The following is a 21,855-nucleotide window of genomic DNA, read 5'->3' as shown; positions in this document are numbered from 1 at the left end:
AGAAAGATAAACGTTTAAAGTATCTTCATAGCAATGAAAATATGAAGCCAATACAAAACTAGATAGTATATCCTAATTAACTTTATAAAATTGACTATATTTTCCTAAGTTTGATGGTTAGCTAAAGTTGACATATACTTCTTGGAACCTGTTGAGTTTATGGAATAGATTACAGATCATCTCTACATACTATAAACTAATAGATGAAGACGAAAGTTAAACTCCACCTGTAGCTCCTCCGGGGGCTACTGCCGGTCCCAATCCCGGGTAAAGGAGGAGGGTTGGGCATGGGGTTAGCGACCCCATCCCGTAGAAAACCAACTCGCTAACCAGAAAAAGTTCGACTTGTCATACCACATTAGCACATAAATGCAGCTATGGATTCAAATCCCATAGTGGTTGAGGTAGTAAGAGTATAAACATTAATGTGAAAGATTAGGGTTTGAAGATGTTATTCAAGGAGTATAATCCAGTGAAATAAATTTGAAAAGAGAAAAAAGATGGAAACATGAAGAATTAAGAAGATTAGAATTTGGTAGAACACAGAGTGGATGCACCTTCGCCATTGCAAATGATTTTGAGCCGTGTCATTCAAGGTCTCTAACCATCGATTGTTATCATCTCGCGAATCCCAACCACATTTTGGTCTGGCCACCCCTAGCTTTCTTCCAATCTACTCCTACACCATAAAACATTGCACGTTGGGGCAGTCGGTGGTTGGGCATACGTAACACGTGTCCCAGCCATCTCAACTGATCAAGTTTCACTACTTCATCAATCGATTTGCCATCCTTACCTATTACCCGTTTCCTAACGACTGCATGTATTGAATAAACAATTGTTTTGAAAACATTCTGCAGGAGAATAGACTTCTCACAACACACATGCACATATTATATATGAATAATTGTAAGTCTAGGAAATTTAAATCCATATCACAGGTACAAAAAAACGAACATTGAAGAAAAACTATCTAGAAACCCCCCAGTGATTTGAGAAATAACATTAAACTACTTATAAGTAGACAGTATATTCGTTTAAAATATAATTAAAAGATAAGGAGAAATTTTGTATAATCTAATGACGAAACGGTCGTCCAGTGCTTCCAGGTTTTCCATGGTGGTCTAGCTTCAATTAACTTATGATTTCAACTATATAAAAAGAAAAATTACTAAAATCTCCACAAAACCCCACTTCTGATATAATCTAATGAATCAAAAATGTTCTGTACATAAAGCATTATCAGTCAGTCAGTCAGCTACTACGTAGGATCAGGCACATATATGCATTGGTCCAAGTTGGCATACCTCGTTAGCAAAACAAGATCAACACCGAATTCATAAAAGTAGTTAATTTAGTGGTGGTAGTATATAAGGATATAGTATAGCAAGGAAGAACGTTATGAAGCAATTTTAATCTCATAGTTTAAGGGAAAATAAAGAGTGTATACACCTACGCCATTGTGATAGATTCTGAGCCATGTCACCAAGAGTCTCCAACCATTGGTTACGATAGTCACGCGGACCCCAACCAGGTAGTCTGCATCTACCAACATGGCTCAGATTAGAAATTAGTGACTTCAAGGATTGACTTTATGTTTTGGTTTAGCCACACCGAACTCTCTTTCAACCATCTCCAACATTGCACGTCGTGGTAGTCGGTGTTCAGGCATACGCAACACGTGACCCAACCATCTCAGTCTATGAAGATTCGTCACCTCATCAACTGATTTACCATCATTGCCAAATACCCTGCGCCTAAACTCACTATTACTTACCCGGTGATCCCAGCAGATGCGAGCAATATTTCTAAGGCATTGTAGAAAAACTCTTTTTTTTCAAAATCAACATAAGTAGATTTTGATTTCACTTGCAAGCAATCGATAAAAACCCGATAAATTTAAGCTTCCAGCTACCTAGTTAAAATTTATCCGTAAAATATATTTACAAACTTTGAGGGAACAATCCCATTGAGTGACAAAGTTCACTTGAAAACTTGATACAAGAAGTGGTATACGAGGTATATTAAGCATGGTTATGTATCAAGCATACAGATTTAGCAGTTCAAACCACTTGAGTGGATAAATGGATGGAGTGAGAATTTTATTTGTAAGTCAAATCAATGTATATATTATTGTCTGAATGCATACATACAAACATTTACATAAATATATATATAAAGGAAAGATGGGTCAGAGCCTATAACTAGTCGCCCAAATAAACTAATGGGACTATGAATGACACCTAATTTTAAAAAAGGTGAGTATTAAATCAGCCCCCAAATGCCCTGGTACGGCCGAGAGTGAGGAGGGCCCTCCCCCCCCCTCTCAAAATGTTTTCACATAGCCACGCGTATACAGCCTCTGACAGGGAAGTCCTACTCACTGCCTTCTCGTGGCGGAGTAGGGTGTTGCTTACGAAATCGACTGTCCGGCGCTTTAACCGGGTTCGTGGACACGGAAAGTCCACCTAGGAGAGTTGGAAAACCCGGATTCCAAACCAATGGTACACATGGGCTCCAGTATCCTGAAGGAACAAATGGCGTACGAATCAATCGTTGGTCACCGGCTACCATGGGACTGCATCTCCTCACGATGCTCCACTGCCCTGTGGATCAGACCTTTAGGTCGAAGGCTCGGGATGTGGCTCCCTAAGAGAACCACCTGCTTCGGTCTGGGCACCCGAGCAGTATCATAGATCTCATACAAATCAAATGAGATTTGTGTGGCGCATATGTATCTGGTGCCTCTTTGTACCAATATTTGTGTTCATATAAATAACTAAATAAAGTCCAGTCAACAAGCCCACGGAATTGTGACGCTGCTATAAATGTATATCTCAGCTTCCTACTTATTTGCAACAGTTCGTGTAAGTCCGGTTAATTTGATGACAGCTTTCGTCATAAATTAACATCAACTAGGAAATATCATTCGGTTTGGCCTGCCTCAAAACCGTGCACTTCCTCCATTTTTATTTCATTTTCTCAGAGAAATGCTTCAAGGAGTAACATCTTCTTTGTCTAACATCTTAAGGATTTACCTGGAAATTTAATTATCAACTTGCAATAAGCGAGTTCATCTTCCGCCTTTCAAACAGTAAGTACATTGTGGCAACAATTTGCTTTGTATTACTTTACTTTTTTCCGACTATACGTCATCTCCTAAATTATTTTTAACTGATTGATAGATTTGGACATTTAGCTTAATATACCATGATATTAAATCACTAAATTACATTACTGCTTATACTCTTACTACTTCTACCACTATGGGATTTGAATCGACAACTGCATCTCTGTGCTAACGTGGTATGGCAACTCGAATTGATGTACGTACGTACGTACGAAGTTCTACGTTGTAACTGACTGACTGACTTACACTGATCAGTGTTTAGATTGACAATAAACGGCAGAAAATAGATACAGCGATGTTAGATTATTAATATTTTTGTACATATTAGGTTTTTGTTAAACACTTGGAATATATCGACACCAATGTCACCCCCATACAGAACAGATACTATTGCTTATTATCTCAACTCTTCGATGAAAAAAGAACCATAATTCCATGATAGAGAATATAGTTTATGAATAAAGAAAAGGATCCAACGATTCCAAAACAAAACAGGAAATATACATAGTAATCAAATAAATTACAAGAAATAAATCTCTTGAAGATAATAAAATGGTATTTGAGGAAAGAGGAGGAAACTCGAGATAACCATTAGTTTGATGTGAATGCGCGTAAATATAATACAAAGATAGGACAAGATAAGACAGAGGAAACATACAATGGATAAGATTATGATTGATTCATATCAGCATTCGTAACTAAGGGACTGCTGTCTTCTACAGGTTTCGATGGGATAGTAATCACATTTCTCGAACGTATTGGTACACGATCAAGATGATTACGATTGAAATGAAATGCTGGAACTACCCATGTGCCGCATACACATGGTTCGCCTAAATAAATTAATGAAAATAATGTTACGTTTTGAATATACATATATATCATGAAAAACTTGGTATATTCGTGTAGTACATGTTTTAAACAATTTGATTAAATCTTCTGTTGTCAAGGTATTACACGTGAAAACGACAAGATATCAAATAGGTTTGGAAAGATGAAAGTATGGTACATTCATCTAGTTAATAAGCAATAGGTTAAAGAGTTAGGCAGGCTTATTGATGAGAACAAATTATTTTCCCACACAAAGGAGTTCGATTTAGGGTTTCTTGTAAATTTAAGAACTAGCCTCTGACATCTTTTGTAAAGATTTATTTATTTGAACACATAGATATTGGTACAAGGGGGCACCAGATATATATGCGCCACACAATAACAATGAGAATGGGAAGAGAAAAAGAAGGTAAGGTGCACATAAGAAAAAAAAGAACAATAACAACCACAGATTAGTGTATGTTAGTGTAGTAACAATAATAATAATGGGGGAAACAGAAATGTATAATCAAAAGCATTCTTTCGGTTAAGGAAGTTACGACCACGTTTTATGAAGAAAGTAAAAGAAGGTTACAGCAGGATCGCCACTGGCTTCTATTCTGAACCATATATAAATCTGATAACATCTCAAGTCATTGTGTTGCACCATCTCTCGGACCCCAGCCAGGGAGTCGTGAATGACCAACAGAAGCCAGTCATGTACAACTTTCTTTCACACCACGACACCATGTCATATACTGACTACATCTCCGATATTTCCAACCAGTCCCAGAGTCGGTAAATAATGCACCACGAGAAATTCTCTGGGACGACATTCGTAGAACAAGTCCAAGCCACCGAAGTCAATGTTTCAATATAGTGACATCAATTAAACTATCGTCGATGTGTCCGAACACACAATGCCGAACATCTGCATTACTAAAATGGTGTTGCCACTAGATGTCAGCAATCCTTTGGAGACAACGATGATCGAACACACAGAGTCGTCTAACAACCTCAACTCAGAGAGGCCAGGTTTTACAAGCACAGAGCAAGACCGCTCTGGCCAATGCGTTGTAGATCCGACCTTTTACAGCCAAACTAACATCACGAAGGTGCCAAAGATGGCCCAGATTGGCATAAGCCGCTCTGGCTTTCACTATACGTAAGTCGATCTCATCACTTACGCCACCACCAACACTTATGCAGCCACCTAGATACACGAACTTCTTGACTACTTCAATTTGCTCACCACCCAGGGTGAGTGCAGGATCAGGGTCCTGCCAGTCTTGTAAAAATACTTTGCACTTCGAAGGTAAAAAGCACACACCATACCTACGGACACTGATTGCCAACTGATTAAGTGCGGATTACATGGCTTGGGTTTTATCGCACAATACCATCCACATACTCAATGTCGAGAAGTCTTTCTCAAGGCAACAGATCCACACCGCCATTACTTACATCTATCAGAGCTGTTTCCAGAATGTCATCGATGGAAAAGTTGAAGAGGAATGATGAGACTGGGCAACCCTGTCTGACCCCACTGCTTAAATGGAACAGTGGAGAGAGGTGATTTTGTGCTCTCACTCTGCCTGAGGTGTTTGTATTTAGGGCTTTTAAGATGTTATTCAACATTTCAGGCATACCTTCAATATATATATATATATATATATATATATATATATATACAACTCATTGTTTACACTGATGTGTTATGCTAACTCAGTCAGTCAGTCAGCTACAACATAGGACCAGGCACATATATGCATCGGTCCAAGTTGCCATACCACGCTCATTAACACAACAAGATGAACACCGGATTCATAGAAGTAGTTAATTTAGTGGTGGTAATATATAAAAGAAAGGTTGTATATAAAGATATAGTACAGGAAGAAAAAAAGTTATGAAGCAATTTTAATCTCAGGGTTTAAGGGAAGACAATGAGTTTATACACCTACTCCATTGTGATCGATTCTGAGCCATGTCACACAGAGTCTCCAACCATTGGTTACGATAGTCACGCGGACCCCAACCAAGTATTAAGCATCTACAACATGACTTAGACCAGAAGTTAGTGACTTCAAGCACTGATGCCACGTTTTGGTTTGGCCGCCTATTACTCTCTTCCAACCATCCCCTACACTATTCAGCATTGCGCGTCGTGGTAATCGGTGTTCAGGCATACGTAACACGCGATCCAACCATCTCAGTCGATGGAGATTCATGACCTCATCAACTGATTTACCATCATTCCCTGATACCCTGCGTCGAACACCACTATTGCTTATCCGGTGATCTCAGAAGATGCGAGCAATATTTTTTCCAACCTCATTATGCTTTAGTTAACATAACTGAAGCATAATGAGGTTGGAAAAAATATAAGCGCTCCCGAAACAGGACATTATATCAATAATGGGGTTATTCATTGTTGTTTCGAGATACCTATGGATGTGTAACTTCCTGAGATGAGAACTTTGAATAACAGAAATTGAATGGTCCAAAACCCAGTATCCAGATAAAACATCTACCATTTTCTTTAAAATCTTGACATTTCATGAGTCTTTTTCGCTTTAGCTTTACGCATGTTTTTAGTTTATCAGAATTTCTTTTATACTCCTAAGCTGTTTTAAAATAAGGTTCCTCTGACCGATCCACTTTTGTGCAATATAAGTTCTCACAAATTTCATGACAGACATTAGTAATTAAGACCTTTCGAATCGATAGCAAAAAACATTCTAGTTTGACTATCTTCAGTTATTTTTTAACACACCACTACATCGGTAAATACTGAGAATCAGAATGACAAAAAAATTCTCAGACATTCCAGCTAGTAAAAGTTAGTCACATTATTCACCATCGGAATAACATGTTTTCACCCAAGTACCACTACCACTCTGTACTTAGCCACAACTGTTTCCAGTAAACATTTACCCCAAGTGTGTGGCAAACAAACATTAAATCAATCTCATAGTTCTGACGGCTAAATTAATAAATTTTATTAGTAACAACAAGCTTACCACACCAATTGAAAGAGCCAACTTTAGCATTGCATCCAGGACAATAAAGCTGCAATGAGAAAAAGGAATGTACAGAAGCACATAAATTCGGCTTTCTGTCAGTGTTTTTATGAATATTCATTATGACACTATTCAGCTGCCAAAATCGAGGAAAATGGTGGGATTTGGACAATTGAGATACTGCTCTATTAGAAGGCATGGAGCCGTTATCGTAGTTTACACATTACCCTGACTAAATTTATTACAATAACTAACAAAGCTAGAGGCAAAAGGAATTGAAGAACTAATGCTATTGGATAGTGACTAACAGTCAGAATCAGTACGAAAATAAAATGGAATTTTCCAGATTCACTGAGTACGCACATATATTTCAATCGGAAGAGCAATAGCATACGAAAGTCTGGTAAAATATAATACCAAAACAATTCGGCAACTACCAAGAGTTTTATGTATCGAGCTTTGGGCCATTCATTATTTGGTTAGAAGAGATATTAAGCATATATTTAAACCGGTTTTTGAGATGGTGCTTGAGACAGAAAATCAGAAAATGAATATCAAACTGGACAATACCACAAAAATGAGTAAACTACTAGCATTGGGATAAACGCGGTTTTTGTGACCTCTGTGTTTGTATTAGGACATGAAACCTTCCGATTCCGACTAACTAGTTCATAATAAGACGTTACTTTAGTGATTAAGCGAGTATGGACAACACGGGACACCAGTAATAAAATGGTTCATTGTGTTCAAGCAAAAAATATTTTACAAAATTTTACAGAAATATATCTTAAATATTTTATTAGAAATGAATGACTGTCAAGTTTCGTTTGGACAATCAACCAATCATATCATCGAAATGTGTCAGTCAATAAAATTAAAATAATTCATCCTAGAAAACAACCAACCACTGCAATTCATCATGTATCAGTCGCAAATAGTTGACCAATAGGATTACACAAAAAGTCTGATTCATTAAATGTTATCTGACCAATAAGACCAAAGTTTTCCGAGTTTACTTCAACGGACAAATTGAATCGCCTGAAGCAAACAAACTTGTCGAATAATAAACTCAGAATATAAACACATATCTGATGATACATTGAAAGCAGTTAACAAAACAAATATAGATAGCTTCCAGTCGACTCATATGACTGAATACTTAGGAATATTACTTTAAAGATAACTCTGATCACAAACTGACATCAACTGAAAGACCAATGAAAACCATAGTACACTAGAGCGTAATTTTGTTCTCCGTGGACATTCTTGAACTGGACACATCCATGACCATGACTTGTTTACGTTAAGTAATTAGATGGATTTATTTATTTACTTAAACACATAAATATTGGTACAAAGAGGCACCGGATATATATGCACCACACAAATCTCATTTGATTTGTGTGAAGGCTGTGATACTGCCCGGGTGCCCAAACTGAAGCAGGTGGTTTTCACAGAGGGCCACACCCCGAGTCTTTAACCTAAAGTTATAGTTCACAAGGCAGTAGAGCAACGTCAAGAGATACAGTACCATGGTAACCGGTGACCAACAGTGGGTTCATACGCCAGTTGTTCCGTCAAGATACTGGAGCCCATGTGCACCATTGGTTTGGAATCAGGGTTTTCCAACTCCTCTAGGTGGATCCTTCGTGTCCACCAAGCCGGCTAAAGCGCCGGACATTCGCTTTTCGTCCCCTCAATTCCGTTAACAACACCCTACTCCGCCACAAGAAGGCAGTGAGTAGGACTTCCCTGACAGAGGCTATATACGCGTGGCCATGTGAGAGCATTTCAAAAGTGCGGGCCCTCCCCCCTCTCGGCCGTACCAGGGCATTTGGGGGCCTCGATATTCTCGGCGAATTGCAAATAGAACAGAACATATATCTTGAAACTCACTTATGTCCATCATCGAGAAATCAATGGAAATGAATAGCTGTTTTGTTTTGAAGTTTGCTTTTGTTAATAATACCAAGTCAACTAGAAAAGTACTTGACTTGAAAATTAAACTTTATTACCATAAAACTTGTTACCTACGAATAAAACTGAATGCACAATAATACAAGAATTGATAAATTTTGAAATTTCCCATCAATGAACTCAGATTCAGTTGTTTGAAAGCATTACGCATTCCGTGAGAAACAACGTTGGCGGTTTAATTTGCAAGTTGAGTGATAAGAATAAACTGATGTGTAATTATGAACTGGAATAAAAATTTTCATTCTCCATTTTCTAGTTTCATTTTTTTTTCAAAAGGTATTTTTAGCTTACAATCAAAAGTTACGTTCAAAGTTTACGAAGATTTTTCGGAAAACTACCCTCACTAAGATTTTGATCTTAAATGTCAGCGCAGAAACAAATAAGTCTGATTAGATCTAAAATCAGCTCAGAAATAAAAGTGACCATTAACACTGGATACGAAGACGTCATGGGACGACATGGACTGGGAGAAAGGAACGAAAATGGTGAGAGATTTGCAAGCCTATGTGCCTTCAATAAACTGGTCATAGGTGGCACCATATTCCCACACAAAAACATACACAAAGCCACTTGGATTTCACCAGATCACACTACACAGAATCAAATAGACCATAGCTGCATCAACAAAAAGTTCAGGAGGACGATGGAGGATGTGAGAACCAGGAGAGGAGCTGATATAGCATCCGATCATCATTCGCTGGTCGCCAAGATGAAACTAAAACTCAAGAAGCACTGGACAACGGCGCGGACAACACCACAAAAGTTCAACATGGCCTTTCTTCGAGATGCTGACAAACTCAACAAATTCAACATAGCCCTCAGCAACAGGTTCCAGGCCTTTCATGATCTACTCAATGGGGAGGGGACTACCATGGAGAGCAACTGGAAAGGTATCAAGGAGGCAATCGTTTCAGCATGTCAGGAGGTTCTGGGCCAAAAGAAGCACCACCACAAGGAATGGATTACTGTTGGTACACTGGATAAGATTGAAGAAAGAAGGAACAAGAAGGCAGCAATCAATATCAGCCGAACAAGAGCACAAAAAGCCAAGGCACAAGCCGAATACACAGAGGCAAACAAGCAAGTGAAGAGGAGCATCAGAACCGACAAACGTAAATATGTGGAAGATTTAGCAATGACAGTGGAAAAGGCTGCAAGAGAGGGAAACATGAGACAACTGTATGATACAACAAAGAAACTTGCTGGAAATTACCGTAAGCCAGAAAGACCAGTGAAAAGCAAGGAAGGCAAAGTAATCACCGACATTGAAGAACAACGAAACAAGTGGGTAGAACACTTCAAAGAACTCTTGAATCGACCAGCTCCACTGAACCCATCCATCATTGAAGTAGCACCCACGGACATCCCAATCGATGTTGGCCCACCAAAGAGTGAAGAGATCAGCATGGTCATCAGACAAATCAAGAGCAGCAAAGCAGCGGGACCAGACAACATCCCGGCAGAGGCACTGAAAGCAGATGTAGCAGCAACTGCAAAGATACTCCACATTCTCTTCACTTAGATTTGGGATGAAGAACAAGTACCAATAGACTGGAAAAAAGAACTTCTGATCAAGATACCAAAGAAAGGTGATCTCAGCAAGTGCGATAACTACAGGGGCATCACTCTTCTCTCAATACCAGGAAAGGTCTTCAATAGGGTATTGTTAAACAGAATGAAGGATTCCGTAGACGCCCAACTTTGAGATCAACAGGCTGGATTCCGTAAGGATAGATCGTGTACAGACCAAATCGCAACTCTACGTATCATTGTGGAACAATCAATCGAATGGAATTCATCACTCTACATCAACTTCATTGACTACGAGAAAGCATTTGATAGCGTGGACAGGACGACACTATGGAGGCTTCTTCGACACTACGGCGTGCCTCAAAAGATAGTCAATATCATACGGAACTCCTATGATGGACTAAACTGCCAAATCGTCGATGGAGGACAACTCACCGACTCATTCGAGGTAAAGACCGGTGTTAGGCAAGGTTGCTTACTTTCACCCTTTCTCTTTCTCCTGGTGACTGACTGGATCATGAAGACGTTAACATCTGGAGGGAAGCACGGGATACAGTGGACAGGTAGGATGCAGCTGGACGATTTAGACTTCGCAGATGATCTGGCTCTTCTATCACACAAGCAACAAACAAATAACGGATTCACTGAGCAGCAGTTCGATCCGTTTTACTTCATAGGTGTGAAATATGACCATTAGGAATAGAGCATATTTGTAGATTACTAGTAGTCGATCATAGATGTCTTCGAAGAATCGCTCACGTGTTTTGTGGCCACGAAGTAAACAATGCATGGGTTAGGAATAAGTGTGATGTAAGGATGGTAAATCGATTGATCAGGTAGTGAATATGCATCAGTTGAGATGACTGGGACATGTGTTACGTATGCCCAACCACTGCCTACCTCAACAAGCGATTTTGTTTGGTGTAGAAGCAGGTTGGAGCAAAGCTAGGAGCACCCAAACCAAAACATGGAGTCACTGACATTCGGATTGAGCCATGTCAATAGGTACAGACTACCTGGAGGGTATCCGCGCGATCATCGTAATCAATGGTTAGACACTTTGAATGACATCGCTTAAAATCGTTTGCGATGGCGCAATTGCATCCATTCTTTGTCTTCTCATAAATTTTGAGATTCTGAACTCCTCAAAACTACTTTTGTTTTTATTTCGCTAATTTATATTTTTTTCCCGAATCGTGTCTTCAATGTCTGATACTTTTTATTACCACTGATACTGTTACTACCTCTATTATTCTGGTATATAATGTGACAATATGATCTCTCTGTGCTAATGTGGTATGGGAACTTGAAACGATGTACATAAGTTCAGGTTCTACGTTGTAACTGGCTGCCTAATACCAAAAAGAGAATGAACCGTGTCCGAAACATCTATTAAAGATGGTTCAAAGTATGAATATTATGGAGGAATAACAAACAAATGTTAAAACTGGCGGTTTATAAAACTCCATATTCTTAAACAGTGAAATAACGGAATTGCATACCTTTCCTTGAACATCACTAGTGTTGTGCATTGTCCATTCCAATGGGTCACAGAACAATTCATTTTTATCACATTGTAGAGGAGAATTATTCAATGAAACACCTTTGATTAAGACACTAGATACATTATCAGTATTCTTGTATTTTGTAGAATTTATGAGAGGGTTAGGTGTTGTCTCCGGTTTTTGATGAATACGTAACTGATTCGAATTGAATAACACTTGTCTACAAGGATAATTTCATATTTTGAAAAAAATATACCTGCATTTTCTACATCTAAAACTTGAAGGTGTATTGTTCAACTGGTAGTCCGTTTGATTTTCTATAAGATCACCATTATAATCTATTAAATAGAGGGATTAGAAATAGCACTTATAAACAAAAAACCAGTAAAAACTGAGAAAGTTCTTTTCGTCATATATTGTTGAAATAATGGAGAATCACGATTGACAGTCCAATTCATAGTATGAAACAATTTCAACTGATTAATAAATCCATTATTAGGACTAAATATCGACAGAAATAACCATAAAACATTCAATAAATAAAAACCGTAATTACAAAATACTCCGTTTTCTTGAAACAATATTATAAGCCTCTTCATAGGATAAATGATTTCGACGCATAAGATAGGCGATAACAACACTGGCGCTGCGAGATACACCCATAGCACTATATTCCGTTTATCCGTTTTTAATTTTTAAAAAAAACTAGACCACTATGTATTTACTCAGCTTACCAGTGAACCAAAATATTTGAGTTATTTTTTATACTTTCATCAATAAAACTTAAAGCATCTTCAAGAATTTCCAATAAATCTTGAGATGGCTCATCGCGCAGATATAAGAACTTCATATTAAATCCTTTGAATATATTGCAGTCTAATGGAAGGATATCTAATGTTAAAATTGATATTATTCCATTTCTTTTTAAGACTGAAATATTTTCTGCAAATGGCATAGGTCCAAGCCATAGACCTGGAATAATCTCATCCATATTTACTATCAATCACTAAAAAAGAACACAACGAATACAAACGATGATTTGGAATTCAACAGAATCTAGGAAATTCAGAAATCATTTATTATACATACGTTGGAGTGAAAAAAAATCCTGATACCGTGTAGTCAATTCGATTACTAACACTAACCATATCATAAATTAATTTGGATTATTATTCTGGTTATGATTATGGTCTGAATGATGCACTACTACACTTACGTTTAAATGTAAGCAAATTATAGCTGACACAAGTCATTCAAAAGCTAGTGATTGAAATTTTGAAGCCTTAGTAAAGTTACTCAGCTATTGGCTAACGCAAATTCATTTGAAATATCACCAGGTTATTTAAATGAAGAAATAAGGGTAGAAAATCATAGCTCAAGGTGTCCGAATCGATTACCAAGACAAATAAGCCACAACTTCACAAGGACTAACCATTCTGGTTAAGATTTGCACGAATTCAATCCTCCATTCCAACCAGTTTTCAAGACGTTCTTATAAATATTATTACCAATTTATCTATCCTGGTGAGAGCTGGTATACCAACTTGAGTGGTAGGGATTCAAACAATTAAATGACACTGATGACTTTTTTATCACAATCGGTACTGTGTAAGACGTAGAAACTTACAAGTTGTTAACTCATAACAAACCCGCTACTGATTGTTGGTGCTATCTACTTTAGGTGCACCTGAAGCAGAAAACATGGTTTTAAACAAATAACTTTCAAAAATTACTCACTTTTGACAGAGGTATGTTAAGGACTATCTATGCTTACAAACATCTGGTTCTATCGAATCACACATCCGAAATGAGAGGTTAATCTAACCTACCGGTCGGAAAAAGCCTGATCACTTCTACATAGGTCTTGGAAGTCCAAACATAAATTTCTGAAAATTCCTGGGAAAATTCATTCTTTAGTAATAAGGATAGTAGGTTGGTGGACTTGTGTTAATCTCTATAGTTTGTTTTCCAGTGATGGTCCAGTTTCTCTTTTAATTTTTTCACTGATGGGGCTAATAACACTTGTTCATGTAAGGTGTCCCAGTAAATGACCACTCCCAGAAACAGTATCAGGAGTTAGCATATGTAAGCATTATAGGATAGGACAAAAAGTGGATTATGAAAGTATGCAAAAAAGCCGCCTCCTAAAAGTCACCTTTGTTTCGACTGAAGAGAGAAACCTAATACTAGGAAACTCATGCAAACTGACTGGATCTGGAATACATGTCTGTGAATATCTCAGCCTGGTTGATCGTATTAAGAGACGATCAGCAGAAGTAGAAATAAATGAGCGCCGCCTGAACGGTGAAAGAAACCCTATACTTAAGCGTTTTCAAGTTGTAGAAGTTCGGAGCGAAACGATCCCCAAACCACTCGGAGTGGTAAGGGAAAGTTCTCCACAGAAGTAAAGGTTTGCTACACGAATGCTCGCAGTCTACAAAATAAGATGGCGGAGCTCAAGACAATGATGGACATAGAAAACCCTGATGTCATTGCTATCTCAGAAACATGATTAACGTCAGAACTGTGTGATAGTGAAATTCAATTGATTGGTTTTTTTTACCCAGTAGAGCTGATAGACTAAACCGTAGGGGGGTTAACCTGTACATGAAAGGTACCTTAACGATACGAGCTGTCGAGACAGTAGCACACGACTCAGTGATATGTGAACTGATGCACTGCATGCTGGAATGTAAACGGCAAGATATTGAATTAGTTGCAGTATATCCCGGTCCACAATGTGTAGTAGATGACTTCCTCTCAAGCAAATTTAAGTCCTGGTGCAATAGGGGTAAAAGCCTTATAGTAGGCGACTTTAATGCACCGTATATAAACTGGGGAAACTTAGAAATATGGTCATCGACAACATTGTATGGTTGCAAGTTGCTGGAAACCATAATCGCCCTAGCTTTATTCCAGCACATTAGAGATCTCACTAGATATGACTTACAAAACTCCTCATCTCTCATGGACCTAGTCTTTACACACGGTGATGATGTCGGTCAAATGACTTTCCTCTTACCTCTGGGGAGAAGTGATCATGCAGTCTGTCAAACAGTTGCCCCGGCCAGTCCTAACATATAGAAGGAAGATATGAAGGCGATTAACTCTGCAGCATAGGCTGAAAATTAGATAACTGACTCAGGAGCATCAGTACAAGAGGCATGGACTCATTTCAGGCAGTTATACAATCAAGTGACTTAACCATTTATACCCTGGACAGTTACAAAGAAGAAAAAGCACGGCCATTCGTGGATAGACCGGGATATTCGACGTTTACTAAGGCAGAAGAAATGTTGGAACATCGCCATCAGCCTTGACACAGCAAGTACGGTAGAACGCTACAGGTTGGTACAAAATACATGTATAATTACAGTCCGTCAAGCTCAGCAGAAATATGAAATGCAGTTGGCGCAAGCTGTAATCAAGCAGCATACGAGGCTTATCTTGTACACATATTACAAAACAAGGATGCAGCATTGGATTCAAAACCTAATCACAGGAGTTGAACTGAAATGATAGAGGATGACCAGGAAAAAGCAGAAGATATGACAAACTATTTCGGGGCAGTTTTCATTCAGGAGTTTCTTCTAGATGAAGAACTAGACCCAAATACAAAGTCAACAAACCATCTGCCCACCATGGACTTTGGTTGAGATGATGTACTTAAGACCCTAAGCAGTTTAGACACGGAAAAGTCAACAGGACCAGATGAACTGCATCCCATAATCTTGAGACGAATTGCACAATATATTACTGCCCCATTGACTACGATATTCAATATGTCACTTGGTCAAGGTAGGTTACCTGAAGACTAGAGGGATGCAATCGTCACTCCAATACATAAAACAGGACCAAGACAACTTTCATCAAACTACAGACCTGTCAACCTCACCAGTGTTGTAGTTTAAATGCTGGGAAGAATAGTAAACAAGACCATGATGAAATCCGTTGAAACCAACAACTTGTTAAACGAACAACATGGTTTCAGAAAAGGTTTATTTTGCACAACAAACCTCCTCATAGCAAGGGAGAAATGGATAGAGGCTCTAGACAATGAAAAATCAGTAGGTGTTGTTTGCATAGACTTCGTCAAAGCGTTTGATAAGGTGCCAACAAATAGACTGCTCTTGAAGCTGAGAAATCTAGGCATTGTTGAACCTTTCCTTTCCTGGGCAGTATCACAGCCCTCACACAAATCAAATGAGATTTGTGAGGCGCATATTTATCTGGTGCTTCCTTGTACCAATATTTATGTGTTTAAATAAAAAAAATAAAAATAATAAAATGGCTTATGGATTTCTTCGTAGGCCGTAGACAGTAATTAAGAATAAATTCCAAGTGTTCTACATGGAAGCCAGCACTTAGTGAGGTACAACAAGGCTGTCCTAGGTTGTTTACTTTTTGTACTGTACATAAATGAACTACCAAATATAGTTGGGTCCCAAATGCTACCATACGCTGATGTGAAAAATTTGGCGAGAAATAATAGGAAACGCAGATGCATGTGCAATTCGGGCAGACTTAGATATTCTGATTAGCTGGTCTAAAAAATGACTGATGCTTATTAATGCGGCCACGTGTGTCTACATGCACTTTGGGGATACAAAGGTAAATAGGTACAGCATAGAAGTGTCTGTACCCGTGGTCCGGTCTCACAAGGATCTTGAGGTAACGGTGAGTCATGGTTTTAAGACCATGGTCCACTGCCGCAACATTGCAGCTAAGGAGTTTAGAACCTTGTAGGTTTTAAGACGGATATTCACCAAGTTATTTACTGCTATGTTCACTACAGTATACACAACCTTAGTGAGAACTAAGCTTGAAAACTGCGTTTAGGTTGAAAACCCCTGTTTAAAAGGTGACTCGGATACCTCAGAAAAAGTTCAGTGGGCAGGTACCCGTATAATTCCAGAGCTCTGGGGTTTACCATACAAAGAGCGGCTTGAAAAGCTAGACCTCTTTACTCAATCTTACCGCAGATTAAGAGATGGTCTGATCCTAACATATAAAATACTAAAAAATGATTTTGGACCTAATATATCCTCTTTTTCTTTCCACTAGATCAGAATATCTCAGAGGACATAGCAGACGAGTGGAAGGGTCAAGAACGAAAAGAATACAAGTGGCATGCAGGTTTTCACACCGAGTCATCAATTACTGTAACCTGTTACACGAAGTAGTGGTATCCGCACCTTCAATTGACCAATTTAAGAGAAGACTAGACACTCACAGAAGCATACTAGAAAAGGAATAACACATGCAGTAGGTCTTCTATCATTACTACACAAATCTAAATACGAAAAACGGAAACCTACTATGAGTTTATTAGATCAACATTTTTGAACCTTCTTGCTATGGCTTCGAAGATTACTAGTGCTGAAGGGAACAAAAAGCTAAGATGTATAACACTAAAATCGTTATTAAAGATACGGAACGCCTATATCAAGTCACCTCGCGTTCTACAATACGACAAGGGGAAAAGGTTTAGGCGTTTTAAGCGCCCGTCGAAAAGGAGTTCGGAAAGACCCTTCACTTACTTTGTTGCCAAATGCTGAACAAGATCAAGGGGGAAAAGTCCTATATTTAGGGATTATCAGAGACGGATCGTATCTAACTACCGGCCTGTCATCCCAAACAGCATAGCCGTTAAGTTACTTGAAAAGATAATTCGGGTTAAGTCACTAAGTCACATAGATTCGTACAATCTGTTAACTCTAAAGCAACATGAGTTTCGTATCAAGCGTTCATGCTTGTCATGAAAACAATATTATTGGTGGAAACTACAAAGTATCTTAACATAAATATACCCACATAACACCGCTCGACGGTAGAGCAGCTAAAGGATAAAAGCCAGGCAAGGTCAAGTGTTGAAGAATCAATCTCACTTTCAAATGATTCGAATGGTTGTGGAAAGAATAGAAGAAGCTTTCGCTTAACGAGCTTCCGTGTCCAGTAGCAGTGGATCACAAATACTTCCAGGCAAGAACCTAGGTATATTAACGACAATAGAGGGGAAAAAAAGAAATTGGTAAATCATATTAAGATGTTATCCTTAGTCCTTAAGAATAGGTCAAGTTGAATTTTAAAGGACCTCTGGGAAATCGCTTGGGCTAGCTCAGTGGGCAGAGAATTCCAGCATTTGACAACTCTTAGGGGGTAGAAGTTGTGTCTGCAGTCTGTTCTGCTATGTTGGGTCTCCAGTTTCTGGGTGTTACCCCTTAGGTTAGTGTTGTGACTAAGCTTAAGAAGATGTTTAAGGGAATGACCAGAAGTGTTAACAATACTGTAAGTCATAAGAAGGTCACCTCTAAGACGCCTGTACTCTAAGGAATAAAGGTTAAGTGATTGAAGGCGCTCTTCATAGGGTTTGAATTTGAGTCCCCGAACTGATTTCGTGGCTCGACGTTCGATACGTTGCAGATTGTTCTTATCCTTTTGGAGGGAGGGAGGAAATATTATGTTTCCGTACTCTAAATGGGGACGGATAAAACTGTTGAAGATTATGTGAAAAGTTCTACCGTCAAACTGGCCAAAAATGCGCTTCAATGTTACCAGTGCAAGGTTTGCTTGAGAGGCTTTTTTGTCACAGTTAGAGTACGACTTCAAGCCGTAAGGTACCAACACTCCTAAATCTTTTTCGACTTGGGAAACTTCTAGAGAGGAGTTTCCTAAGTTGTAACTATAATCTGCAACATGTCGCAGGTGGACTACTTTGCACTTTGAAGTGTTGAAGGTAAGTCCGTTGTCATCTGTCCAACCTTGAAGTCGAGTCAGATCCTCCTGAAGTACACGTATATCCTTTTGGTTACGAATCTCTCTCCAAAGTTTCCCATCATCAGCAAAAAGCAATAAGTCAGGTGAAACTTGTTTTGGAAGATCATTAATGTAAATCAAGAAGAGAAGAGGTCCTAATATTGAGCCCTGGGGGATCTTACTAGAGCATTCCATAGTCTGAGAGAAATTGAAGTTAACCCTGACCTTTAAATGTCAGTTTTCTAGATATTAAGCGAGCCAGTCATTCAGAGGGGGTTTGATACCCAATCGTCTAAGCTTATTGATGAGACATATATAGTTGACCCTGTAGTATCTGTTGTTATGTTAAGCCCATATACTTTATTATAGCTTCTGACCAAGCTAATTCACCTATACATTGAGTCATCTTTTGATCTTGTTAACTATTTGCTTATTAACCTTGACTATATTTTTATATGAGCGTATATGTGTACCCTTCGTATCCTATTCATCATATGTCTGTCATTCGTTTTTGTCTGATTATAAATATTGAGTAATGCTTGCTCATAGCGAGTTGGCCTCCCAGCCATCTCCACTATGCATCATCTTTGCTTCGCTCGCTTACATTTGCTCATGTGCTTATAACCTTCTGGTCTGCATCATTCATCAATAAAAGTGTAGTTGCCGCTTCCTTTTGCCTACTGATTTTATACACCGTTAAGATTGGTATAATAACGGTTATCGAAGTGAACTATTATTGAAGCACGGCACTACAACCCTATCAAAAGCTTTTGAGAAATCAAAGTAAATGACGTCAACCTTCCACTTGCGATTTAGGATGGTTGTCCATCTATCCACCGCAGTCAGCAAGTTGGTCATACAAGAATGACCCTTCCTGAAACCATGCTGTTGGGGTGAGGAGAACTTTTGGGATAAAAAATATTCGTGTATACCATCGCATATTAGGGACTCCATAATTTTAGAAGGTATAGAGAGAAGGGCCGCCGGTAGTTAGCTTGAAGGTCCTCTGCGACGACCTCCTTTGAAAATTGGTGCGATGTGAACCAGCTTCCGAAATTCCGGTAGTTTGCCTCGGCTTAGCGAGTGTGAAAACATCACGCTAAGTGGTGTCGCCAGGATTGAAGCTGCTTCTATCAGTATAGCAGAATGAACCATATCCGGACCAGGTGAAGTGTTTTTTCTTAGGTGTTGCAGTTTACGGAACACCAGGTCAGCGCTCAGGTTCCTTTTAGAATGTCTTGTGAAGTTGCGGATGAAGCTTTCATCAGTGTAATTGATGTAGGTCGGTTGAAATGTCCAAGAGTATTGTTCAGCCTAAAGGTTAGCGGCATCACCGTCGTTATTGGTCGGACCGTTAGGACCTAGCAGTTAGGAAACTCCAGTTGTCTGTTGTCGATGGGATATTTTAGCTCAGTTTTGCTGACAAAACTGAAGAATACGTTGCATAAACTTTCTCATCCAGCTTTTTGAGAAGCCACTAGGCTCATGGCGATACAATTTTGCCGACCTGATTTGAATAAAGACGTAAGGAAGTGGTCGCGCTTCTATGTAACTGTCAGAAACCCAAGGTTGTTAGACACTACAAATGACCATTAGGTACTTTCGTAACTCTCCACTCTCGCTTCGACCATGTTCGTCCTGATTTCGTAGGAACCCTACCAGATTCAAACGGATACTATTACCTCTTAACGTGAGTGCACCGTTTCACACGATGGTCAGAAGCAGTATTTTTGTGACCCATAATCTGATTCCATTTGGATCATGTGATTATCGTTATCGACTTATACATTTCGCCAATCCTCGTACATAATCCTCTTCTTAAATAGCGCTAGTGAATAACAGAATTAAATAAATCAGATACGAGGATGAATTTCTAGTACTTGTATTTCACTCAATCGTTGATACAGACATACGATCGAAGAAACGAAACGAAGAGAATTGACACGCAATGGAGAAGGCATGTAAGCCGGCTCAACTTAATCTAGCGTCAATAGATATTTATAGTCAGACAAGCAATTTACAGACACGTAGTTAGTAGGATAAGAAATTCACACACATACGCTTACATAAAAACAGTCAATTTTGATAAACGAATAATTAACAATGTCAAAATACGACAACTCCGCCTGTAGCACTTCTAGAGTTACTGCCGGTCCCAAGCCCACACAAAGGAGGAGGGTTGGGCATGGGGTTAGCGACCCCATCCCGTAGAAAAGCTAACTCGCTAAAAAAACGCTAACCAGAAAAAATAATTCAAACCATTTAAACTCTGCCCTCCGAGTTGAAGGAATAATTATGACGCCTCATGATGAAAGCCGAAATTCTTTGGAAGTCGCGAGACCGATGCACCTTCTAACAACCAGAGCAACACTCTTTATAGGTATATGGAACGTCCGAACAATGTGGGAGATAGGAAAGGCCAACCAAATAGCAATGGAAATGAGGAGATACAACTTGGCAGTACTCGGAATCAGCGAAACCCATTGGACACAAACTGGACAACAAAGGCTAGGTACAGGAGAGATGCTGCTGTACTCCGGTCACGAAGGGGAAAATGCTCCACACACTCAGGGAGTTGCTCTAATGCTGTCCAAAGAAGCATGAAATGCACTCGTGGGATGGGAATCTCATGGACCCAGGATAATCAAAGCATCATTCAGAACAAAGAAGCAAGGGATCACAATGAATGTTATCCAATGTTATGCACCCACCAATGATAGCAACGACGATGATAAAGATCAGTTCTATGAAAGGCTGCAATCAATTATAGAGAAGTGCTCACGAAAGGACCTCACCATCCTGATGGGAGATCTAAATGCTAAAGTTGGAGTGGACAACACAGGATACTTAACAATTGGACTTGTTTGTTTATATCATTCTTTTCGGACATTTTATTTCTTTTGTCATTGGTTTGGTATTTGGGAGTTTTTGCTCCGGGGAACCTACAAAATTGAAGGTTTGTTTTGTAATCGTTATACTTATTGTTGTTAGAACGACTTTGGTGGATTATTTGTGAATTGCTAATAAAAATGGTATCAAATTTGGAGTTTTGGTTCTCTTGCCTACTTGTAGGGGTAATTCGCGAATATCGACGGCCAGTACTTCAATAGTGGAACGGCAAAAACAA

At 38.9% G+C, this 21,855-nt stretch overlaps 1 protein-coding gene across 1 annotated transcript; it reads right to left on the bottom strand.

Annotated features, from left to right (window-relative positions):
• Window positions 1-3,467: 3,467 nt before the first annotated feature.
• Smp_081510 (hyvh1 dual specificity phosphatase, putative) lies at window positions 3,468-17,806 on the bottom strand. The gene is made up of 7 exons (XM_018792328.1): window positions 17,787-17,806; window positions 12,529-12,978; window positions 12,355-12,473; window positions 12,229-12,310; window positions 11,970-12,192; window positions 6,961-7,009; window positions 3,468-3,963 (listed from the first exon to the last, which is right to left on the bottom strand). The coding sequence occupies exons 2-7, from the start codon at window positions 12,633-12,635 to the stop codon at window positions 3,800-3,802; spliced, it is 744 nt and encodes a 247-aa protein (XP_018644318.1). The 5' UTR covers window positions 12,636-12,978; window positions 17,787-17,806; the 3' UTR covers window positions 3,468-3,799.
• Between the last annotated feature and the right edge of the window lie 4,049 nt (window positions 17,807-21,855).

The sequence above is a fragment of the Schistosoma mansoni genome (genome assembly GCF_000237925.1).
Source record: "Schistosoma mansoni, WGS project CABG00000000 data, supercontig 0372, strain Puerto Rico, whole genome shotgun sequence".
Classification (NCBI taxonomy): domain Eukaryota; kingdom Metazoa; phylum Platyhelminthes; class Trematoda; order Strigeidida; family Schistosomatidae; genus Schistosoma; species Schistosoma mansoni.
This window is presented reverse-complemented; position numbering and strand designations above follow the sequence as displayed.

Bases quoted from the DNA above. Each gene is read 5' to 3' on its own strand.
- Smp_081510 (XM_018792328.1), bottom strand. From the start codon at position 12,635: ATGGGTGTATCTCGCAGCGCCAGTGTTGTTATCGCCTATCTTATGCGT. The intron at 12,311-12,354 runs GTTTTTTGTTTA...TCTATTTAATAG, and splicing joins AACTTTCTCAGTTTTTACTG to ATTATAATGGTGATCTTATA. The intron at 3,964-6,960 runs GTAAGCTTGTTG...TAATTTATTTAG, and splicing joins TGGCTCTTTCAATTGGTGTG to GCGAACCATGTGTATGCGGC.